Raw genomic sequence first — 26,615 nt, 5'->3', positions numbered from 1 at the left:
ATTTCAGCTTGTCAATTTCTGAATGAAGTTGATTATTTTGTTGGATAGGAAAGATCCTGCCACCAGAAGTTGGAGCATTAATATTTTAGATAAAGCTGTGGATATTTTTATTAACACAAGTGAGAATGGTTGTAAGGTGAATAACAATGGTAATGTTAGTAAACAAAAAGGTGAAGAGGCTGAAATGGTTTTAATTCTGTTAAAAAAGAGAGTAGCTAGGAAGAATTCAGAAGGATTAAAAATTGTTAAATGATAGGAAAGGCTAGGGTAGGAAAACCTTAGCTAGGCAGTTAATAGGTGGCCAGCAGAGGTAGGCGGACCCATGGCAACAGATAGGCTAAAGGAGCACCTTAACTCGGGTTTTGCAGGTTTTAAATAATAAAGCAGATATTAGTAAATTTAGCCCAAGCTTATCTCAGGGTAATAACAAAAATCTTAAAAGGTTTTACTGCGGACAAGATTTTAAATCCTATGGATAGTTTCGAAAGTGACACTGCTGCTGACTCAGATAGTGCATCTTTAGATAGGATTTATAAAATGGACATTAATGTCTTAGGTAGAATATATTCTTCTTGCAGTTGATGTGGCAAAATTCCAACTAGTGTCAAGAACAGTTGCATGGCTCTTAGTCCAAAGTCGGATGATCCAATTAAACTTGAAAAAATTGACAACTGGCATCCCACAACTATTGAGCCAATATCTTTGAGGGTTTTTACTAAAAATCTGGCTAAAATATTGGCAGAGTCTATCACCCCTAAATTCCAACAGAAAGGATTTATTGCTGCTACCCCCGAATGTAATGAAAATATAGCTATTCTTAATAATTTAATGTCAGGAGCCAAGAGGAATGATAAAGGTTTGGAAGTCACTTAGAGTGACTTGGCCAAAGCTGTTGACTCTGTCGGCCAAAAGCTAATCTTTTATGTTTTAGGCAGGATCGGGGTTGATGTCCATTTTGTTACTCTTGCCTTGGATTTATATACTGATAAGATATCTTTTAGTCACATGTACATCAAAACACACAGTGAAATGCATCTTTTGCGTAGAGTGTTCTGGGGGCAGCCCGCAAGTGTTGCCACGCTCCCAGCGCCAACATAGCATGCCCACAATTTCCTAATCTGTACATCTTTGGAAGGTGGGAGGAAACCGGAGCACCCGGAGGAAACCCACGCAGACATAAGGGATAGGACTGGACCCATCCCTGTCATGAGGGGAATTCAGCACAGTGACCCACTTTCTTCTATTTTATTTAATACAGTCATGGACTTTCTATTATGTTGTTTAGATAGGGATGGAGGCAGTTTCTATTTGGGGACAGACTATATTTATTGTGGAATGGAATCAATAGGCATCAAGTAACCCACTGACAAGATCACTTACGGGGAAACAACTCCTTTATTCTTTCTCAATGATAGTTTTAAAATCTGACTTTCAGAAATCCATGTTACATCCAGGAGTTTGGTACTTCCATAATTTAAATCACTAGTGATGAAGCTTTGAAGGTTATAAAACGTTCAGTTAAAAAGAGCTCATTTAAAACCAACTTAAAAGGACACTTTTATATTCTGTAACTATTTTCACCGATGTTTAAAACCTGGTTAGAAAGTATAAAAAATTAAAATAGGTGCTAAAGAAAAGATGTGCATCCCAATTTAATAGAATGGGACATTTCCAGTAAAAATATTCTCAAAGCTTTCATTGTACCTTCTGCCTGAGTGAGAGCTTTGGAAATGAATTTTAGCTCCCTTCTTTTCTGATTCAAGTATATTAGACAAACAGCACTGAATGACTGTTTAGGCATTGTTGCTGAATTTATGGTAACAACAATACAACTATATGGAGCCAGGATACTAAATGCACCTCTTGGAAAGGAAACTGACAGTTTTTCATGCCAAGCAAGAGTTATTATTTAAAATGTTTGTGGTGACTGACAATATTACATTATTCACAGAACAAGTTCTTCATTACTATATATTTTCACTTACACAGCTGAAAGCTGTTTACAAAACCCGTTCTAGTTATACACAGGAACGGATGTAGGCTCCAACATTTCAAACTGCTCTGAAATTCCGGGGCCATAATGAAGTATACAACACCAATACAGAAAAAGACAAAGTCAATGTGCACGAGAACAAAAATATCACAATATTTTTTTTAAGTAACTATCACTTCAGGGCACTTATTTTTCCCCTTGTCAATACTATAGGCTTTCTGTATCATAAATTCCATAAATCCTGACACCAAATGAACCTCTGGGAATACACAAAAAGCCAGAAGGAACACAACCAACATGTGGGGAACTATCCTTTGCCTATAATTCAGCAGCCTGATATTCATTTATAATAGATGCAAGAGCAGTGAGAGATAGAAGATCAGAAATAAAGCCTCCAAATCAACAGTTAGGCTTCCATTTAATTTCAAGGGGCTTACTACGTTTCAAGCCATTGCCAATTATAAAATGTCTTAATGAACAAAGTAAACATCCCACAATTCAATTAAGTAAAATTATTTGACATTCTTAACGAGAGCAGTACTGTAAAATTAATCTGACCTACATTAAAATTGTCTCTCCAATTTAAACATATTTCAAAATTTCAAACTTACCTCTTTTAGAGCTTTGAGTAATCGAGGTCGTTTTTCCTCTACATTTTCTCTCGACTGTTGCTTAAGTTTTCGCAACAAAGCTGTAACTAAACACAATCCAAAAAAACATTACAACAGCAATGCAACAAATCTTGATTGCTCAATATTAAGCTTTACAGTGGCTTTTAGATTTAGATCTTCTGCTGTGATTTTATGACATTGCTAATTGTAGATCAGGTATGCAAATAATTTTACTTGCACTATCCCCACACATCTTGAAAAGCTATAATTTAAATCATGCTAACATTTACATCACTGGGTGCCCATTATAACATTTCATAAAGTGCAACCATATTGGCCAGTTCAAGCAGCCTTTCAACTCCATTAAAGCGCAATTACCTGGTATTAAGTCCTTTCATGCAACTGTCACCCATCCCCATTGGCCTACAATTGTTGACAAAGATGATGAAACTAAGTAGATCCCTACATACTTCAAAACTGTTCCATCGGATTAAAATTCCTTAGCTCATTAATTCAATGCAGGGCAATTTAATTCCAGCATTCTATTGAAAGCTGCGCATTAGCTGTTTTAAAGCAACTTCAAACTTAAATGTATGTGAACTTCCTAGAAATAACAGTCTGATGTTCAGGGAATGTCTGAATCTGATTTGTCCAACAGCTGAAGTCAACATTATTCAGAGACTGCAATAATCTGACACAAATTCATTTATTATACATGCAAGAGCAGTGAGAGATAGAAGATGGAGATTCCCTTTATGGCTGCCACATTTACTCCATGCATTATGGCTTTATTCTAGAATGGGTTGTTATCAAATTACACAGGCCAATGCTTATAAAGTACAAATTACATCGAGACTAACATGGCTACAATGTTGTGGAGATTATATGTCAACCTATTTTCTCCAACTGGGTGTTTTTCTGCAGATCAATATAGAAAATTTAACAGCTAGCAATCCCATTAAATGCCAGGTTATTCATCTTTTGAACATTCACAGAGAAACCAAGCAGAGACAGAACAAGAGTGAGAAGTAATAATACATCCTGTGGTACTCCAAACTTGAGCAAATGAAACAAAACCCATACTCATTTGTCGGTCTCCATAGCTGATGGCTTCTGCCAGCGGGCTCCATCCCTGAGCATTTTTCACCTTTACTAGCGCATTGTGAGCTAAAAGTAAATGGGCACACTCTGAAAATGGAAAAAAAATAAATTTATGAAGCAAGTCAAGCTACAATGATGCATCTCCAGCTTCACTTAAATGGCAAGTATTTACTAACACTATTCATTGCTTTCAATTATACAAAATGAATCCACAAAAGCCAGTTGCATTATTTCAACTGAAATATACAAAAAATGGTTCAACATAACCTAGCAATGTTTAAGGATCAGCATGTGTTTAAGATGAAGGCTACATAACACAAAAGGAAACTAAAAGGTCTAATAAATATTTTTAAAATCAGTAAAGCAAGACTCTCTTCCACTAATCACATTTGTTAACTCCCAAAATAAGTCACTATATTAATTATCAATCAAATTGAGAATTTCAATGAAAAAAAAATCAGTGAAGTCACATAAGCAGATGAGAAAGGACTTCAGTTTGAATATCCAAGTTAACTCTCAGTTGGGAGGAAACATGTAGGTTATATCTGTGCACCTAGGTCAGCAAATCAAGATTTCTACTCTTGTATGAACTGCAGTAGGCACCAACACCATTGGAGTTGAACAATCAGGCATAACTGGCCCAATTGTTGGTTGTACTGATGGTGAAGATGTCAACTTTTGCCATCATTACCCTACGAAATAGATAACTATGCGATTTCCACTTAAATAACTGGCAAACATTCAGCTTTGCTGCATGAGTGAGTAAATTTTTAAAATAGCATACTGGGCTATAATCACATCTTTGTAAATTATCCAGCTCACAAAAAAAAAACTTATGGACTGTAATTCCCTCAAGTACTTCTAAGGAAAACAGTATTTTTAAAAGTTTGTATTTAATCTTGTGCAAGTCCCAATCTTTATTTAGTACGCTGTTTAAAACAGTCAAAAATTGTGCTTTTGACATGCCAGATATACTGTTTGTGAGAATTCTTTAGTACAACATTTTAGCCAACTTGATACAAGACATCAAGGATCCTCTTGATTTGACATGCAACACCTGTTGGAAGAGGGGAGGTTCACAAGGAGAGACAGCAAGACTTTCCTCAAGGTCAGCAGTAGGTATCACCGCTTTTCCAGTGACTATACTAACCAAAAGGCTAAGTTCATACAAAGAACATGTCCATGGATAAGGTGGTCTGATGTCAAGCACTTTTATAAGGGGAGAGAAGCAAGCCAGTAAAGATACTGGGGCACCTCGAATGACCCGACTTTACACAAATTCTCCCACACATTTTTCAAGCTACTAATAAAAAATATTTCATGGTATTCATTAATGACTGGATACAGTATATATTCTATTAGTGTAATTATGGGTAGTGCTAGAATGATTATTCAATTAAATGAAATTATAGCATGTATATGTGAGGTGATATAAGAAAATGGACATCTGACTTATGGAGAAAATCAGCTTATGGATAGTTCTCAGGGACTGCACCCTCGTGTAACCCAGGGACTGCTTTTGTGTTATCTAATAACTAAATACAAACTAAGGTCTATCTGACTTGAAGGAAAATGACAATTTTTTTCTTCCAGCAATTGGCCATTTTTGCTTTCTCACTGTATATGTTAAAAAATATGAAGGGAATATTTCAAAACAGCAATAATATAAACTATAAGAGTGAAAAACAAAAACACAAATCAACATTTTCAGCACAAAGTGCATACTATATAACCTTCTACATTTGATACAAAAGAAGTCTTGTCTTTTAAATCTACATATTAATCTCCTCGATTTCTAACCCAATCATTCTTTCTGCCACACAAAACAATGGGAATATCAGGACAGACACTAGTATCTATTTACATTTTAACACTATAGGAAGCTCTCTTAAATGGACAGATCATTTAAAAGTAGTCCAAAACAGGGGCAACTTTATTAATAGACATTTTCACAAGCAAGCCTCTCAAAGCACAAATCAGAATGAACTACATTTGCTTCTGTATACCCATATTTTAATTATGTAGCTCAAAACTAAAATACATTTTATTTAAGCTATCAATTTATGAAATGCCAGTTAAAAAAATACATCAGTTTTTAAACTGATTTTCGTATTTATTAGCAGTCAATACAAAAAAGCCAGCAAACACTTGATGCAAAGGCTGATAGTATTACTGCTTCAAATGAATTAATTATTTCTCAGTTCAGGTTGTTACATAATTCAGATCTCAAAGGTTACCAATTTCAGATTTCAAAGAATCTTTCCTTGTTCTACCATTGCTACAGTAAACAATTTGAAAAAAATTAACAGATGATTACACATTCAATCATTCTACTTTTCAAGACTTCACTCCTTGTGTATCATTAAAATAATGTGGTTTAGAGTGAAGGATTTAACCTTGGTAATGCTTCACCAACCAGTTTTCTAGCAACCACAACAAAAACAGATTTTGGGAGGGGCAATTCAAAATAATAACTATGGAAGCAACATCGACACAAATAATAGAAAGAGGAAGCTCATGTGAAGTATTAGGACAGAGTTGAGCTGCCAAACCCATTTTTGTACTAAAGATTACACAATATTACAGAAAATACCCTGAAATGAGAAGTTTGGTCAGTAACAAATAATATTGTTCAGCAGCTTATTGTTTGATAGTTTGGCCACAAAATAGCCCATCTTTTCTTTTTTGTCAAAATTATCATTACAAAAATTGTGAAAGGATGTGGGAAGCTTAAAAATTACCCCTTAGGCTCTTAAGAGTGAAAGCTTAAGGGTGGTTTAAGATAAAAGACTCTCCTCCTGCATTTGGAGTAGTCACAAATTACCAAGTCAGTGGGGACGTTACACATTTTCAAGTAAACGAGAATACCCTTGAATTGTCCCTCTGCCCACTTCCCACAATTGTGCTTGGAATAGTGTTGGTTTAGGAACTACTGGGTATGCAGTTGACTTACAGTGTTAGGGTGCTGGCCTAGGAAAAGACACATTGGTTTGCTCATCTCAACTATGGGTTTGGAGGATTTTGCAGAGGCAGCATCGGTGTTACTCCTCCAATGCATCAATGTGCCTGCTGCAGGTATTCTAAATCTCAAAAGCATACACAAGGCCTGGGATCATTGTGCCCGGTAGGCTACAAGTTTTGTGCCCAGTAGGCTACAAGTTTTGTGCCCTGGTTTGAAAACTTGACCTTCAACATTTTTTCCTCAGACAGCCAAAGATTATGCTGGCACATCAAAGGCAATGGAGAACTTGATTTTTGATATCAGTCTATGTTGAGAGGTGGTTTATGATATACAAGTAGTTCATGTTGCCCAGGGGCTCATTGTGGACTTTAATTTTCAGATAAGCATCATTGCGTAAATTTCTGAGGGCAGACAAATCCGAGAAGGACACTCCACAGTCCCTCTCACTTGACACAGTCAAAGGCTTTTGTAAGCTCAAAAACAGAAAGGCTACATGTATTGGTTGATGTATACCTTGTACTTCTCTTGGAAAAGTCACCAGATTGAAGATTACGTCATCATGCCTCTGGGTGTTCAGAGCCCAAAATCCAAGACAGAGCGATCCTTGAGCACTGGAAGGTGGGGAGTGCGCTAATCTTTGGTGGGATGCACAGCAGAAACACTCCTCTGTGGTTACCACAATTAAATATCCAAGTTGTTCACGATTACCACATCTTATATCCCCTGGTCTTAAGTCCAGAGAAACAAGTCTGTGAATTTATCCAAAGCTCCTCGCTACCAAGTTTTTAGAACTTTAGGATTATCATATGCTCCTAAGGCTTTCTTTACCCCCCCCCCCCCCCCCAGTTGAAGCATGAACTTGTCAATTTCTCTCTCAATCTGGGGCAGTAGAGATGCTGAATCAAGTAGTTTGCTGTGGGATGGAGAACACTTGTGTCGAGAACAGAAGCAATTTTCCAGGGTATACCAAGTATCCCTTCCAGCAGGGACCAACTGCCTTTCTATCCTTAAAGCTCTCCTCCGTTCTTGGCTCTTGTTGGGATGGGCCCTTGTGTGCCGAGGCTATAGATGGTTTTAATCCCATCATAGAATTCACAGGTTTCTATAGCTCATGATCTTTCCACCCACCTTCTTTAGGTCACAGGGTTTCTGCTGGACTTTGGCCCTCAGATGCCTCAGAGTGGTTACTTTTCCCCTTCAGAATTTCTTGTGGTGGTTAATTAGCTCCTGGACCTCCCGATCATTTTCATCAAACGAGTCTTGGTATAACGTATGAGGAACATTTGATGGCTCTGGGCCTCTACTTGCTGGAGTTTAGAAGGATGAGGAGGGATCTCATTGAAACCTACTAAATATTGAAAGGTCTGGATAGAGTGGACATGGAGAGGATGTATCCAGTAGTGGGAGAATCTAGGACTAGAGGGCACAGCTTCAGAATAGAAGGACGTCCCTTTAGAACAGAGATGAGGAGGAAGTTCTTTAGCCAGAGGGTGGTGAATCTGTGGAATTCATTGCCACAGGTAACTGTGGAGGCCAAGTCATTGGGCATATTTAAAGTAGAGGTTGACAGGTTCTTGATTAGTAAGGGCATCAAATGTTACAGAGAAAGCAGGAGAATGGGGTTGAGAGGGGAAAATAAATCAGCCATGATTGAATGGCAGAGCAGACTCGATGGGCCGAATGACCTACTTCTGCTCCTATGTCTTATGGTTTAATGGGGGCAGTTACAAGCACATTAAGTGTTTTTGTCTGTGTAATGTATTGTAAATGATGTAGCTGTGGGACATGCCCAGCAGACCAAAATAGATTAAGAAAAACTAAGCCAAAACTTGATGGGCCAATTGGCCTAATTCTGCTCTTGTCTCTTATAGTCTTATTTCAGGATAGTACAGCCACTCTGGACATGGTATAAGAATTATCTTTACTGGGTCCTAGGTATATTCAACAATGATTTTCTTATGGTACTGCCGTTTGAAACCAGGGTGATGGAGATAACAGAGTAGGTTGGGTGCAGATCAGAATCTCAAGGGAAGTTATGGTCAGCATGTACACTGAGGTCCACTGGAATTTTCTGAAGGGATGGGGCTTGCAATATAGAAAAAAATAGGAGGCATCGAAAGGATAGACAGCAAGAACCTTTTTCCCAGGGTAGAAATATCAAATACTAAGAGGACTTGCATTTAAGGCAAGAGGAAAAAGTTTAAAAAAGAGTGTGCAAGGCAAGTTTTTTTTAATACACAGAGTGGTAGGTGCCTGGAACAGGCTACCAGGGCTAATTATGGAAGCAGATACAATAGTGGCAAGTTATGGAGCATAGCCATTCCAGTATATTTGTAATGGGGGAAATCATTGATACAGACAATGAAACTCATAACTGTAGGTGCTGGAAATCCAAAGTAAAGAGAAAATGCTGCATATTACCAGCATCTCCTGATGCAGATAATGATTGGTTCTCAACATGTACATGCAAATAGATATGTTTGTTAATACTGGGACAGAGGAAACGTGACATGGCTATAAGGCATTTTGGTTGATTGGCCCAACAAACAGGGAATATCATGGTTCACATAAAGATGAGACATATGGCAGAGTTGATTGGATTCCAGTCAACTTCTTGAATCTCTAAGCCATGACACACTGATGAGATCAGGATAAGGAAGAATAATGGAGAGGTGTGAAATGTACCAAGTGAGTAAGAACACCTATCCAGAGAGGGAAACAATAGATAGATATCCAGGCATTAGAGGCACCAGACATTTTAGAGATAAAGGTACTCGACATCGAATGTCCTCTTTTGCAAACATACATAGGACAAAGGGAGATCCCAATCAGCTATCTGGCCACCCAGCCTCACCAGAAAAGGTCACAGTAAAATGTTCCAGTTGTTTGACTCTCAGCACTGGAAATTCCCAATCATTCTATAGGAGGTTGGCCCACCCCATTTCATAATCATTTAAATAGTACATCAGAAAATGACAAACATTATTGCAAAATCTTATGGAAACCTTAATTAAAAGACTTCAGATTACTAAAGACGTTAAGGTATCAAAGATTTGAGATTCTTACAAATCATGAAATCTTCCTCTTATAACCTGTTAAAACTGTCTGGAGTATTAATTTACTTTTTGTACACTTAATCCTAGTAAAGACCATAAATAGTTGAAACAGTGCTGACCAGATGGAAATGAATCACCATGAAGTTTACAATAAAGGTCATATTATGCAAACCTAATTAGAAATATCCGTTGCTATGTATAAAATCCAGATCATTATGAGGGAGATAACAATAGATAGTTTTTTTGAGCAGTGAAGTTACTAGCCAACTTATTATAGTATTATCTCATGATTCCTTTCTTGCAAGTCCTTTTCATTGTTTGGACAAAGAACAGCAGCAATCATTTCTGCCTTAAATCTGCACAAAGCATCACAAGAAGTTGTCATACTTTGAACATGTGGAGTTGTTACTTTTTTAGAAAACCAAAACAATGCAATCAAAAAAATTTAGATGAAGCAACTCCACTACCTTTTGAATTCATATACAAAAGATGATTAAAGAAATTTCAGTTAACAGCTTTAAAAAAAAAACTACCAACCATAAGGACACTAAATTTGACAGGAACTACTTCCACTACTTCAAACTACATACCAAGTCAATTTTGAAAGTGCTCAACTGTGTTTTCTATATAAAGACTTAGGAGCATTATATGATTCAGTACCCACTTGAAATAATGAAATGTTTGCCTCCACACAATTTAATAGCTGTATATGGAAAAAGAATGTACTAACAATACAGCATATAGCACTGACCTAGCCCAACTTGTCACAGTACACCATTTGCAAAACAAAAAATTACTATTAAAAGCAGTGTTGTAACACACCTCAAATAGCTGAGTTCTGATCCAGCTCCAAGAGAAAAGCAATGCAATGCTCTACTCACTGAGAAACTGATTCCTGGCACAATTATGCAGAACAAAACCCAGTAAAATTCTGATAATCTGCTATGTAAGTGAAGGGAGCATGGTAAATATTATCCAGTGAGACAGATGCTGAACCATCAGGATTTCCAAATAGGTAATGTGGGGAAGTATGAGGTCATGCACTTTGATAAGAGAAATGAAAAGGCAGATTCACAGCATCAGCACTGACCAAGCTGAGCAAGTCCTGAAAGACATAGCTGCCTTACTGGGTCTGTAACAGGTAGTATATGAACCAACAGAGGGGATAAAATACTTGATCTCACCCTCATCAATTTACCATGGCAGATACATCTGTCCTTGATACCACTGGTAGAAGTGTCCTGGTGGAGACAAAACCCTGTTTTCTCACAAGGAACATCTTTAATCATTTAAATAAAAGGAAACAAAAATGGCAGATATGTTGAATAAGTCTTTTACATCAGTCTTCACCCAGGAAGATTCTAATACCCCCAAGATATCAGAAGGGCTAATTTTAAATAACATGGTAGAACTTACAAAAATCCCATTTGCATGGGATAAAGTATCATAGCAACATGTTGTATTTAAGAATACTTAGTGTAATTAAACCTAGTCAACATGGTTTTATGGGAGGTAAATCACGTTTGACAAATTTGCTCAAATTCTTTGAGGATGTAACAGGGATAGTTGATAGAGGGAAACCTGCAGACATTGTATATAGAGATTTCTAAAAGGCATTAGGCAAAGTGCAAAAAAATGAATAAAATGTCCAAGGTATTGGAGGAAGTGTGATAGAATGGACTGAAGAGTGGCCCTCCCATAGAAAACAGAGTTGGAATAAATAGGTTCTTTTCATACTGGAAGGATGTAATTAGTGGAGTACTGCATGGATTAGTTCTTGGCCTGCAATTGTTCATTATTTACGTTAATGAATTGGAGGAAGGAACGGTATGCAAGATTTCCAAATTTGCCAATGATACAAAAATAGGTGGAAGGACATGTTGTGATAAAGGATATACAATTCTGTAATAGGATATAGACAGATTGAGTGGGCAAAGACCTGGCAAATAGAGTTTAATGTGGGAAATTGCAAGGTCATGCACTTTGATAAGAGAAATCAAAAGGCAAATTATCTAACTGGAGGGTGACTTCAAGTGAGTGAAGTACAGAGGGATCTAGATGTTCTAGTGCATAAATTACAAGAAACTAGCTGGCAGATCCACCAAGTAGTTGAGAAGGTAAACAGCATTTTGGCCTTCATTGTAAAGGGATGGAGTTTAAAATTAGGGAAGTTCTGCTGCAATTGTACAGGGTCTTGGCAAGGCCTCACCTGGAATATTCCATGAAGATACATAGCACTGGAGGCAGTAGAAAGGAGATTCACCAGGTTAATTCCTGGGTTGAGAGGACTGTCCTACCAAAAGATAGTAAATAGTTTGGGACTGTATTCCTTGGAGTTTAAAAGAATGAGGGATGACCTAAGAGTGCTTGACAAGATAAATGTTGGGAAGTTTTCACGAGTGGGAGAATCTCAAACAAGTGGACATAACTACAAGATAAGGCTGGTCATTACATAGGTAAAAATTTCTTCTCAGAGGACAGTGAATCTCTGGAATTCTCTGCTCTGGCAGGTGGTGGAAGCTGGATCATTAGAAGTACTTAAAGTGGAGACGAATCAATATTCAACAGATCGAGGAATAGAAGGGTGTGGAGAAATAGCACAGAAAAGGAGTTGAGCCAACATAAATCAGCCATAATCATATTAAATGGTGGGACAGGCTTGTAGGGCCAGATGGCCCACTGCTGCTCCTTTATTCTTGCATTCTTCAGCTACATTCTGGTGTGGAACTATAAGCCTGCTAAATGGAATAGACTCCGAGCAGAGCTATCAGCTTAAACCTGATATCCAAGAAGCACTGTGGATGATCAGCAGCAAAAAAAATGTACACCTTTACAATCTGTAACCTCATTGTAGGCTACTAAGAAATGAGGTTCCAGTTTAGTGAAAGAGCAATACAGGACTGACTACATGTGCTAAACAGTGAAAACAGCATGCAATATAGAGCTAAACAATTTCAAAATCAACATTTCAGATCGAAACTCTGCAGCTTTGCTGCATCTAGCCATGAATGGTAGTTGACAACTGAACAGCTAATGGAAGGGGACTCCAAGAATATCCTCATTCTCAATGAGCCCAGCACACGAGCACTACAAAGCTGAAGCAGTCACATCCAGAAGTACTGAATAGCTGATTCCTCTCAGCTTCCTCCCAAGATCTCCTCCATCACAAGAACCAGTCTCCAGCCAATCCAATTCAGTCCATGTTTTATCAAGGAATGACTCAGAGCAGCAAAAACTATGGGGCCATACAACACTCCTGATGTGATAATGAAAACCTTTTCTCCAGTGCTAGCTATGCCTCTAGCCAAGTTATTCCAGTACAATTACAATACAGGCATCTACCACACATGGATAAATCATGCAGATATGGTCTGTCCACAGAAGCAGAACAAATCCAGTCCAAAGTACCACCCAATTAGTCTACTCTCAATGATAAAAGTGAAGTGCACAAAGCAGCACCTACTCACCAACAATCTGTTTACTGTTTAGCCAGGATCATTTGGCTCCAGACCTCATCACTAGCTTGATCCAGAAGTGAGCTGGGAAGAACTGCTCGAGGCACCATTTAATATGTGGCATCAAGGAGCCTCAGTAAAAATGAAGTCAATGGGTATTAAAAGGAAAACACTCCAATAGTCGGAAGGATACCTCAGCCAAAGAAAAATAGCTCTGGTGGTTGGGGGTCAGTCAAGCCAGCCCCAAGGCAAGACTGCAGAAGCTTAAGCCCAATTATCTGCTTCAATGACCTTCCTTCCATCACAAGGTCGATCAGAAGTGGCAAGGTTTGCTTACGATTGGACAACGTTCAATTATGTTCAAATGAAGCAGTCTGCATGAGATGACCCACATATCATTCAGCAGGGACTGATAAGTAACAAGTATATCAAGGACACCAGGCAATGACCATCTCCAACAAGAGGGAATCTAATCACTTACCTTTGACATTGCCAAGTCTCCCATTATGAACATCCTGCTGGTTACTATTCACCAGAAACACATCTGGACCAGCCACATAAAAATGTGGCTTGCAGAGCAGGTCAGAAACTGGGTATCTAGTAATGCGTGACATCTCACATGACACCCCAAAGCCTTTCCACTATCCACAGGACACAAGTCAGGAGTGTTTTGGAATACTCTCCACTCACCAAGATAAGTACAGCTCCATCAACTCAATAAGCTCAACACCATCCAGAACAAAAACAAAAAAATATCCTCCCTTCTCTGCAACTTAATACATGTTTTCTCACTCTTCCATTTCAGATGAAGGTACCTACCGTTGTTGCTTGACTTGTTTAGTGTTTCCAGCATTTTCTGTGTTTTTTTTTGTTTTAGACTTCCTGCATCTGATTTTGCCTCCATTTAGAAAAATTCAGTCTGTTTGAATGACACCCATCAACTACACCAAACATTAATCTCTCCATCATTAGCCCACTGTGGCTACAGCAGGAACCCATTTACAAAATACAGTTATGCTCCTGGCCTACTCTGACAGCACAACTCAATGCCAACCGAGTTACGCTACCTGAGCTACTTCCTATTTGCCTGCATTTGGGCCCATATCCCTCTAAACCCTTCCTATCCATGTACCTATCTAAATGTTTTTTTAAACATTGTAACTGTACCCAGCTCTACCACTTCCTCTGGCAGCTCATTCCATATACCATCTTCTGTATGAAAAACTTACCCCTCAGGTCCCCTTTAACTTATTCCCCTTTCATCTTAAACCTATGCCCTCCAGCTTTAGACTCCCCTACCCTGGAAAAAGACCGACTATTCATCTTATCTATGCCCCTCACGATTTTATATAACCCTACAAGGTCACCTTCAGCCTCCTACACGCCAGGGAAAAAAGCTACAGCCTATCCAGTCTCTCTTTATAACTCAAGCCCTTCAGTCGCAGTAACATCCTAGCGAATCTTTTCTGCACCCTTTGCAGCTTAATGACATCCTTCCTATAGCTAGGCAACCAGAACTGCAAGTGTGGTCTCACAAACGTCTTATACAGCTGCAACATGACATGCAGTGATTCAAGGAGGCAGCTTACCACCAACTTCTCATGGGCAATTATAAATGATGGATTTACCAGCCATTCCCACATCAAAAAAAAAGTAAAATTGCTGAACAAGTACAAACATTTCATGCCACCTAGAAAATGAGCACATTAAAGTGCATATTTCACATCTTATGACAAAGTTCAAGATCAACCAAATTACTACTAAAGAAAAAAAATGGAAGCAGAGATGTTACAAAATCAGCACAACATCAAAGTGAACTCTAGAATATTTTATAAACATTTAAAGTGCAAGTGGTCAGCCACCTCACAAAATACTGGGCCAACAAGAATCCAAGCAAAATTTTATATAGAGGCAGAGGGCATGCTTAAAGTATTAAATGAGTTCTGAGTATCCATCTTCACAAAGGAAATGCTGATGATTACATTAAAAGCAAGGCATGGATAGAACAGAAATAGATAAGGACGACATACAAGAAAGATTAAACAAAAATTGGAAGTTAGATGGATTCCATCCAAATTTGCTGATGAAAATAAAAGGTAGGAGCCAAAGAGGTATTAATTGCACTCTCAATTGTAACAAAAACTGATGTCACAAGCTGAGATATAAACACTCTTTGCAATCCAGCATTGTTTAGTTTAGAAATAATGCAGATGCTGAAAACCTGAAATAAAATGAAGAAAAAACTATAATAACTTAGCAGCTCAGGCAGCAGCTACAGAGAGAGAAACAGTCAACATTTTGGGTCTGTGAAATGTTGCCTGTTTCCCTTTCCACAGATGCTGCCTGACCTGCCAAGTTTTGCCAGTATTTTGTTTTTACTTTTGTTTAAAGTTTGTCATGCAGAGTATACATACATGCTCTAGAGTCAGAGAAACAAACCCTTCAGCTGACCAAGCTAATCCAGTCCCATTTGCCCACATTTGGCCTATAACCCTCCAAACCTTTCTTGTCCATGTACCTGTCCAAATGTCTTTTAAATGTTGTAATTGTACCTGCCTCAACCACTTTCTCTGGCAGCTTGTTTCATGTACACACCACCCTCTGCGTGAAGTTGCCACCCCTCAGGTCCTTTCGAAATGTTTCCCCTCTCACCTTTAACCGATGCCCTCTAGTTTTTGATTGCCTGGGAATAAAGACTGTGCAATTACCCTCATGATTTTATAGACCTCTATAAGGTCGCCCTCTTCCTCCTATACTCCAGGGGGAAAATAACCCCAGCATATCCAATCTCTCCCTATAACTCAAGCCCTCCAGCCTCAGAAACATCCCTGTGAATCTTTTCTGCACTCTTTCCAGCTTAAGGTCATCCCTCAGTCTCCTAAACTATATTTCTAGTCATTACATTCTCATGATTATCTCAAGTGGAGTGCTCACACTGCATAATCTTGTATGCTTAGAGACAGAAAAAATACATAATACATTCAGAGCTTTGAACAACTAACTGATTACACTGGGAGAGGAGGCTACTTCCATTAAGTGGCAAGATTTACAAACAACTATTTCTGGAGCCCTCAAGAAAGTCCAATCATCAAAATACTCCAGAAACAATTGACAACATGTGCACGAATTGGAAGTACAGAAAATTGTTTTATTTGTTCGCTTGCAACTTTTAGATGATGCATTCACCACAAGTTATAAATACAAAACAAGTCCAATTTATAAGAAATCTGCTTTTGCAAAAGGTCTGATGCCTGACATGCAATATAAAGCAGTGCATCTACACAGCATGTCAAATAATCTCAAATGCACATGGTTCCCATGTCTGCTTTTTGTTTAATATATACCCAAGCTCATATTTATAAAAACTTTACGTCTTAATTATATGTTCCATCAAGGAAGATGCTATAGTGCTCGTCATGCACCTTTTACGACCTAACCACATAGTATAGAGAAGCTTCTGAGAGGGAACCAATATTAGAATCACTCTTCTCAAAGTGCTTTGTCAAAGTATCACATGACAATGAGAGCAAAATGTTTATTTTTATTCCAAAGCCCATAAAGGGAGATACTTCAAAGCGACAGTAAAGCTCTGGACGATAGCAAAGATCTGGCCGAGGACTGGAGGATAGCAAATGTAAAAAGTATTACTTATGTTCAGTAAACAAAGTCAGCATCTGCCAGCCTAACACCTGTAGAGGAAAACTTTGAAACTGATCCATCATAGACAAAATTAGTTGGCCCTTGAAAAATATCCATTTAATAAATCCAAGCCAGGGCTTGAGATTCTTTGATAAAGTAAAAGAGGGACGATAAAAGTTGTACTGTTGCCATTTCAAAAGATTTAACAAAGTACCACTAAAAGACTGGTTAGCTAAACTGAAGCCCTAAACGATTAAAAGACAGAATGTGAAAATAAAGTTAATTGGACAAGTGATTTAAATCCTTATGGTGAGAATTTCTTCTCAGAGTGGAGGTAAGTGCCCAGATACCTCCAGTAACTGGCATTGGATCAAGTGTTCTTTGGGATTCAAAATTCAAGAACATCATTGCACAGAGTCATAGAGAAAGAAGCGATCTCTTTAGCCCTCCAAGTCTTCGCAACCATCAACCACCAATTTACACAAATTCTATTTTTTATTCTGCCCACATTTCCATCGACTGTCTCCAGATTCTACTACTCATCTATACAATCTTATGGAGGCCAATTTAGTAACAACCTACTGTACCTTGTCATTCCACAAGGCTGCAAAACAACAATTTTCTACATCTCTAAATTGTGGAGGATAATAACAACAGGCTGTAGATATCTCAAATGGAGACACTTGGCAGATTAAACTTAATGAAAAGTAGTTAACACCTGTAGAAGGATCAAAGTACATACTGTAAATAAAATTATACAATGTTTTAAAATATAGATATTAGTAGTACAAGTCTAGTTAAGTCATGTTTTCGACATAAGTTTAAGTTAATGTGGCATCTAAATTGATGATTTCTACTGAATACAATATAGGAAGTAATTGGATCAAAGAAATGTTTTACAAGAGCCATTCTACCTCACAAAAAAAAATAAATTTAAGTTAATAACTTAAATCTTTAGAATTTTATGTATTAAAGTTAATAAGATAAAAGTGACTATGAAGAATTGCAGGTTTATCTTAGTTATAGCCAAAATTCTACAAAATAATGGTTGAGGTTCATTCCAGTACAATGAAAACTGTTCAAATCCAATTTTTGTTATAAAATTAAATATTCTATTAAGATCCAGTGTCTTGAGATATTACATGACAAATGATTCATTCAACAGTACTTCAAGCTTTGACACAATCCAACGTTCAGCTGAATGTTCAATAAAAAAAAAGTGCAACTTTTGATAAAGGGAAGCTAAAACAAAGTACGCACCTTTGTGCCCCAGCATCACAGCAAGGTGTAATGGTGTGTTTCCTGAAAAGACAAGATGCAGAAATAGATGTGTACAAAATTTTTGTCAGAAACATAGTTATTCATTGTATCAATAAATTTACTACCAAGTTAAAATACCTGATGATGGCTGAACCGTTTATTTTAATCTCACTTTACCTGAAACAGAACATTAATGAAGCAGAATGAAATAAATGAAAACTTTTAGATTTGTAGAACAGCATGTTTCAAAAGGTTCATATGCACCCTTCTTTTGGTTTACTGTATTGTAAATAATAATTTTACTATGACAATTGTAATAGTGTACTAAAACAGACTCGTTAATCCTAGAGAACAAGTGAAGAGCAACAAAAACTGATCTAAAGAAGTTTGATTTTCAAGGGGTGAGATGTCAGTTATACGATCAAAGCAACGTCAAGAAAAAGTATTAATTGGTAAATTAGCATGGCATTCAGGCTCCACTGGTTTGTGAAGAAAGAAAATGTGCGACTTGGATAGGATCTTGCACGTAGCTGTTGCTCATGGATCCAGGAGATGTTGTTAAAAAAGTCTTGACAAGTTGCTGCAGGACATTCTGTAGGTGGTCACTGAAACCAGCAAGCTGCTTCACTACCCTGAAGAAGTTTTCTATTCTGGCTTCTGCCCTCTTCCTTTCCAGTCCTGATGAAGGGTCTTGACCCAAAACATCAACTGTTTATTTCCCTCCATAGATGCTGCCTGGCATGCTGAGTTCCTCCAGTAGTTTATGTGTGCTGCCCTGAACGGAGTAGCTGGAGGCATTGTTGGAGTAGCACACATTCTGGCCATTGCAAAATATTCATCATCACCTTCCATCTGTTTTCTAGATGGAATCAGTAAATGGGTCACAAGCAAGGAATACCCAATCTTTGACTTGTTCTGTAGCTACAGTATTTATGTGACAGGTTCAATTAAGTTTCTGGTCGATGGTGACCCACAAGATGTCAATGACAGGAGATTTGGCGATAGCAGCATTACAAAAAAACATCAGGGTGTGGTGGGGGAGATAGTTAAACAATCTGTTATTGATGGTAATGCTCATCAAGAATGTGACCAAATCAAGTGGGAGGTCAAATGAAAGGAGAAAGTATACAGTTAATGGTAGACCCCTTAATAGCATTGAAGTACAGAGAAATCTTGGGGTCCAAGTCCACAGCTCACTGAAAGTGGCTATGCAAATGGATAAGATAGTAAAGGCGGCATATGGCATGCTTGCTTTCATTGATGGGGGTGTTGAGTATAAGGGCAAGGAAGTCATGCTGCAGCTGTATAAAACTTTAGTCAGACCACACCTGGAGTATTCTGTGCAGTTCTGGTCACCCTGTAATAGGAAGGATGTGGAGAGTGTGGAAAGGGTGCAAAAGAGGTTTACCAGGATGCTGCCTGGATTAGAGGGCATGAGTTATAAGGAAAAGTTGGATAAACTTGGGATGTTCTCCCTGGAGCATCAGAGGTTGAAGGGAGAGTTGATAGAGGTTTTTAAAATTATGAGAGGCATAGATAGGGTAGAGAGAATCTTTTCCCCAGGATAGAAATGTCAAATACCAGAGGACACGCTTTCAAGGTGGGGGGGTTAGTTTAAAGGTGATGAGCAGCAAAATTTTCTTTTTAAAAAAAACAGTGGTAGGTGCCTGGAATGGGTTACTAGGAGTAGTAGTGGAAGCAGGCAGCTTCGAGGAGCTTAAAAGGCTTTTAAATAGACAAATGAATATGAAGGAAATGGAGGGATATGGATGATACACAGGAAGAGGACATTTAGTATAAACCTGGCATCAAGATCAGCACAACATTGTGGGCTGAATGGCCTGTCCAGTGCTATACTGTTCTATATTCTAATGTTAGATGTCACCCACCCACCCATACTTGAATGATAACCCTGAGTTTTTGTTGTGATATTCATTTATGCTGCGTATGTGCACAAGCTATTATCTGAGGAAAATACAAATAACATTGAACACTGCAATCATCAGCACACATTTACTGTTCTGAAAGAATTAGGGAGGTGCAAACTGCTGGATATTGATGAGACAACTGAAGATTGATGGGCCCAGGACATCCCTAATGTAACACCCCGGCAGTGCAACATCAAGATCAGTTACTCCTCTTCTCTCTGGAATGTAACCTTTTGGCTGTTATTTTGACCGGGATTGTAATGTTGTCAGAAACAGAGTGGTTCTAACAGAAGCCAAAGTCCTGTACAGGTAACTGTTGAATAACTGCCACTCAATAACAATGTTGACAATAACTTCCATCACTTTGCTAATGAAATTAAAATAGATGGCAATAATTGACCAGATTGGATGTGTCCTGGTGTTAGAACACAAAACATCTCAGGCAATTTTCCACTTTACTGGTTAGATGCCGATGTTGTCTGTGTACTGGAATTGCTTGGCTAGAGGTGCACCTAGTCCTTGAGCACATCTTCAGCACTACAGCCAGAATATCAGTGAAAGTCACAGCCTTTGCTGCATCCAGTATGCTCTGCCACTTCTTGATATCAACTGACTGAAGATTTGACTTCTGTGATGATGGGTATATCGGGAGAGGCCAAAATAGATTATCCATTGATTGAAAATGGTTGCATGTTTCATTAACAGGTACACACTTAACATTAAAGAAAGGTTTTGTTTGCCAATTCAAGTCAACTTCTAACAGTATGATAAAATCTTAATTATAACCAACCGGGTATTTGGTAGTGACAATTATTATATTTATCAGTGTGGTTCCATCAGACCTTAATTTTGATATAACACATAAAAATGGTTTTTGAAAACTTCTCATATTAGTTTTTAGTTCTTTTTGTTTCCCTATACCGCTTTCAGTATGCGACTTGACTTTAGACTTTAAGCTTTATTTCCTGGTTGCTTAATAACGAATTCAATATTTTTTTCTGCCTTTTTCCCCACCTGGGTGTGGAGGATATGCCCAGCCTAACTGCCAGGCTTGTCTTCCTGCTCTGCATTTCACAACTCCTACATTCTTTTGTCTATGTTATCACTCTCCAACCGCTCCCATTCACTCATTGACTAGATACTCATTACCTACTTATCCCCATAGTCAAAAACAAACTACTGAAGGAACTCAGTGAGTCAGGCACCATCTGCAGAGGGAAATGGACAGTCGACTGTTTGGGTCAAGACCCATGAGCTGGACTGGACTGGAGACCAGTCCACATGAAGGGACTCGATCCAAAACCCCTCCCCCATCCTCCCTAAACAAGCTTTTTTGTCTCCTTCCCAGTTCTGATGAAGGGTTTTTGACCCGAAACATTAACTCTGTTTCTATTCCCACAGATGAAACCTGACCTGCTGAGTATTTCCAGCATTTTTCATTTTTATTTTATAACTCATCAACCTGATTAGTTAAGAAAATAGCCTGCTGTTAGACCTTTTCACTGAAGCTCCAGATCTCCTATTACTGGGAGTGCATGGTTTTGAGTCTAATAACCACATTGTGCAGGGTGAAAGCCCAATGAAAATCTGGTCAAGTATAATGAATGGTTAGTGTTGTTCATTCATCACATACCACAAAAATCCAAGTCTTTGTTTGTGAAGCTACGCAAATCTGGACAATAAAGTTGTTGTGTCAAGGTCCTAGAGAAAGTGTTGCAGTAATTTACTGAAATCGGACTTGAGATGAAAGGGACTAAAGAAACTGAGGCTGTTCTACTTGAAGCAAAAGATGGTTACGGAAAAAGTTACTCTAGTGTTCAAAGTCAAGAAGAGTTTTGACACAGTTAATAAGGAGAAATCGTGGCACAAAGGTCTGTAACCAGCAGCTGGCGGTTACTTAAGAAAAATGGTACACAATCGACAAAACGTCATCATCTGGTTTACATATAATTTCCTAAACGTGCACAAATTGAACATGAACAGTGCAATGTTTTTAAAACAAGCCTATCAATTATTATGAAATTCATTGTTTATAGTTCGCCATTAGTTAATCGACTTAACTGCAAAATTCAGGATGTATGTCATACACTACTTCATTAATTTCCAAAACTTTCGGGTAAGAGCTGTAGTTTCAAAATACGGATACTTGAGGCCTACTACTAAACAGATTCCGTGCTTTCCCTTCTAGGCTTACTCCTATTTTATTAATTGTTATGTTTATGATGTTTAATTTTAAGGGGGAAAAGTCCTTAAATCAAATATTAAGACCCTGGAAAGGTGTCAAACATTTCACGTTCAAATTTATCAACCAATTTACATTATAAAATACGCGTGCGCATACATCCAGCTTTGATTTGTGAACGCTACTTCGGGCTTCTCCCAGAAGAGTTCATTAACGCCGTGACAAAACTCACCGTGGAGATCTTTTTGAGCTATGTTGTGGGTCCTTATTGATGATGATAATTTACGGATATCGCCTTTAAAGACGCATTCATGGACTGGAAAATCCTCGCCCCTGGCTGCTGCCGCCTCCGTGGTGGAAGCCGGGCTCTTGATCAGTTTGTGGTTCGCAAAGAGTTTAGCCCGGTTTTTAGTCCTAGTCGCTTCGTCGTCTTGCTCAGCCTCCGTCTCCTCTTTGAACAGCCTGTGATCCCTACGCACCGAGCGGCCGTTGGAAATCCTGTCCGCCTTCTCTCCTGTCATGACGACGAGGGAGATAGTAGAGGGCACGGTGGCGGTACCGCTGCCGTGGACCTCGCACACACTCGGAGGTTGACGATAGCACCTTTAGCTGCTGCTGTTGTTGCACCGCGACAGCCACACAACGACATGTAGAGCAACCAAACGCGGGGCTCGGAGGCTGCGGTAACATAGGAATAAGACGGCGGCCTGAAGGGTGGGGAGAGGGCGGCACCAGAGAGAGCCCGAGGGGAGGCAGCGAGTGCTGAGCAGTGTTCTGGGGAGGGGCGGGGAGATTTACAAAGCAACGCCAAACAACCGGTAACAAATAATCACGGACACATATAACGCCGGGGGGCCGCTGATCGGCAGCGCCACCGTCCACTTCGTAAACTCTTCACTCGGCACTTAAGCTTAGACCGCCATTTTTCTCCCCACTCCCCTCTCCCAAATATCGCGATGTTTTGAGCGGTCTCCACTTTTGTCGCGATCTTTCATAAACAACCATTTCCCCCCCCCCCCCCCCGATTGTCGCGTTGTGCCGTCGCCACGGCAACACGGCCCGTTACGCGTTTTCACCCGGCGGAGCCTGAGTTGCAGCCGGACGGGGTGATGTGGCTATTACATTAAAATCGCTCGCAGGTAAAGCATATGGGTCACAGAGCGGAAACTCTGCTTCAAGTCCCGGGGAAAAATAGTAACATTCGGATGTGGTTCGTGACCTTTTATGAAGGAATTTACCACTAAATCCTTCGAACCGCGTTTGCTGTTGACTTGCACCGAAACTGTTCGTCGCCTTGCCAGTGGAGGTTTCTAGTGCCTGGATTTACAGGTGGATCAATGAGCAGGTCGAACTGTAGGGAGGCTCTTCAACTGTATCTGTAGGGTTTTATTTGGTGTTGCAAATATACAGGTAGAACGACGCCCAGAACTTTATAAAAAGTAGTAAATGTCAACTATAAAGCAGTGTTTGGTATAATAGTGTATTAAAATCACACCACATCACACACTCGGTTTCATTACCCGAGTTTCCCTTACAAAATGTAAATAAATCCTTACAAATCATCAAGTATTTACCTAATTAGAATTATACATTCAGTTAACTATTTACATCGAATTAAATTCAACCAATTATAAATTTGCTAGATCTCTTGGTTTCTTCAGTTACTGAATTATTCATTGCAAGCTGCACTTGACATCTTTGAAGTTTCCATTCTAGATACTTCTAATTCCAGTGGATCACTTCTGCAGATAGGCTTGAGATACATCTTGTCTTACCATCCTGTTTTGTGATTGTTACTTCAACAAATAGTCTTCAGAACATTGTGTTATGTGTTCTGGATCGCTGTCATCTTGGTGTCATCTCTGTATAAGTAAATGGTGCAGAAGCAACACAAAGACGAGTAGTTCATCAATAACTACAGTAATTATAATTATACATTTTATTGGTATCTTACTGGATACCATTAGCACAGTCCTAACAATCACTAATTTGGTTGCTTCTTACAGTTCTCCAGCTTTTTGCCTCATTTTCATATTGCCTTGCATCCTGACTCAGTATAGGCCTCAGAAATTTCCTCTTTCCTGCACTTTTAAAATGAGGAAGTCATCTCCCTTGACTTTTCCCTTCTGGATTCCAGATTCCAACCACGTTCTATGTGAAAAAATTTCCCCCTCAGATTGCCTCTAAACCTCTCACTTGATGCCCATGCCCTTTTGTTTTAGATACCCCCACCAAGGGAAAAAGATTCTTTCTGTCTACCCTATCTATTACCATCATAAATTTGCATACCTATCAGATCACCCCTCAGCCTCCTCCACTCCAGGGAAAACAAACCCAGCCTATCCAATTTCTCCTTCTAACTGAAGCATTCCAATCCAGGCACCTTCCTGCTGAATTTCCTCTGCACCAACTGTAGCGGAATCACATCCTTCCTATGGTGTGACAACCAGAACTGCACACAACACCCCAGATGTGGCCAAACCAATGTTTTGTAAAGTTGTAACATGATATTGCTCTTATATTCTATTCCATGGCAAACATCCCCCATGCATTCTCCTCCCTATTTACCTTTGCTGCCACTTCCTGGGACCAAAGGACATATACCCCAAGGTCCTTCTGTTCATCAGTATTCCCTAATGCCCTGACATTTACTGTGCATATCCTACCATTATCTGACCTTCCAAAATGCACCATTTTGCACTTGTCAGGATTAAATTCCACGTACCATTGCTCCGTCCAACTTGTCAGTTGATCAATATCATGATGTAGCCTGAAAATCCTCCTCATTATCGACAACAGGATAAATTTTGGTAACATTTGCAAACTTTCTAATCATACCTCCTACATTCACATCCAAGTCATTAATGTATATCACAAACGTCAAGGGTACCAGCAACATACTTAGTTACCTCTTCGATCAAATCAGTGAGGCAGGATTTCCCACAAACAAAGTCATGCTGACTACATAATCAATCCCTGCCTTTCCATTGTGTAAATAAATCCTGTCCTTTAGAATTTTTTCCAATAATTTTCTGATGTAAGACTCACTGGACTGCCATTATCGAGCTTATACCTGCTGCCCTTCTTGAATAAAGCAACTACATTTGCTATCCTACAGTCATCAGGTACCTCACCTGTGGCTAGCAAAGATGCAAAAATCTCTGTCAGGGTCCCAGCAATATCATCCTTTGCATCCCATCGTAGCCTGGGATACATCTCATCAGGTCCTGGGGACTTATCCATTATTTGCTCCAAGACACCTAAACTACCCCCCCCCCCCCCTTTCTTAATGCTAGCATACTCTAGAATATCACTGATCCTCTCCCTGAACTTTCCATATACCATGTCTTTTTCAGTCTTATATACACTGGACTCTTCTGTAGAGCTCCTGCAATCATATCCTCCATTTGAATCATCTTAATCTACAAAACCTACTGCAGCATCTTGTGCTGAGCCTTTTGCTTTTCACCTTTCCTTTAGGACCTAGTAAAGATGGAGTTGTTGTCCTAAAACTAATGTGAACTTACTTTCTCATGCTATTCAGATCGCAGATTCCTCCTATTAACTTCCCACTACTGAGTTTTGTGAATAATCCCATTGTTCTGATATTGCCAAATCCCTATCTACATTTTACCTTTTGACATATGTTACTCATAATGGGCTGTCTTCCATCAGTCCTAGACTCAGAACATCTCTTCCTCTGGGATCTCTCAATCTGGTCTACTTCTCTGAACAGCTCAGTACCTTGTAGGTCTGTTTTGCAATCTCATGGTAATCTCTGCAGATCCTTCTATAATAGCTATGCTCTGTCCTCATATTTCGCTAAGGTTTCCAGAACTTTTATTGCAGGTTTTGGATCATGGTGAGGTGACAATTATTCTTCTGGTGTGGGGTCGAATCTCCCATTGAACAATAAAGGATGTACTGAGACCCAACAAGATCTACCCACAGCATACTAGAAGACTGCACACTGTCACCATCAGATGTATACTTAAAAACAATTCAAAGATGCAAGGGAGAGATCTATGCCAGACCTCATCTCTTAGCAAAGCCACCAGGACTGGGGGATAATCATCCAGCCAGCTTCAAGCACCATTGAAAGGCCGAGAGAAACCTTTCCTGAAGTTTGAACTAAGTCAGGCAACACTGGAGCTGCCAGCTGAAAACTTTTGAGACTTCAACAGACAGTATTAAACACATATCAAACTTTTCCCAAGATATCAGTGATAGGGAGCAGGTGGAGAGGGAGTGGGTGGGGGGGAACATGTGGAAGAGTTGGGAGATGGAATGGGGAGGACTGAAGGGAAGAGCAGAGGCAAGGGGTTTCACTGGAGAAGGGACAGAAGAACCAAATGGTAGGGTGTGTGAGAGAATATTAGGGGATTAAGGGGTGGGAGGGACACCCTCCATCCCACCCTTCGAGGAGGA

The 26,615-nt window shown here is 39.2% G+C and overlaps 1 protein-coding gene across 1 annotated transcript in view; it reads right to left on the bottom strand.

Moving 5' to 3' along the window:
* Nucleotides 1-23,165, bottom strand: part of ankrd13c (ankyrin repeat domain 13C) — a 44,634-nt gene extending 21,469 nt beyond the window's left edge. The window contains exons 1-4 of the mRNA XM_052011431.1: nucleotides 22,420-23,165; nucleotides 18,078-18,119; nucleotides 3,688-3,792; nucleotides 2,605-2,690 (exon numbers count right to left, since the gene is read on the bottom strand). Coding sequence (XP_051867391.1) covers nucleotides 2,605-2,690; nucleotides 3,688-3,792; nucleotides 18,078-18,119; nucleotides 22,420-22,708 — 522 coding nt within the window. The 5' untranslated portion in view covers nucleotides 22,709-23,165. The remainder of the gene's footprint in view (nucleotides 1-2,604; nucleotides 2,691-3,687; nucleotides 3,793-18,077; nucleotides 18,120-22,419) is intronic.
* Nucleotides 23,166-26,615: the final 3,450 nt, after the last annotated feature.

This window comes from Pristis pectinata, chromosome 3, assembly GCF_009764475.1.
Source record: "Pristis pectinata isolate sPriPec2 chromosome 3, sPriPec2.1.pri, whole genome shotgun sequence".
Lineage (NCBI taxonomy): Eukaryota > Metazoa > Chordata > Chondrichthyes > Rhinopristiformes > Pristidae > Pristis > Pristis pectinata.
Note: the sequence above shows the minus strand (reverse complement) of the source record. Positions and strands in the feature narration are given on the sequence as shown.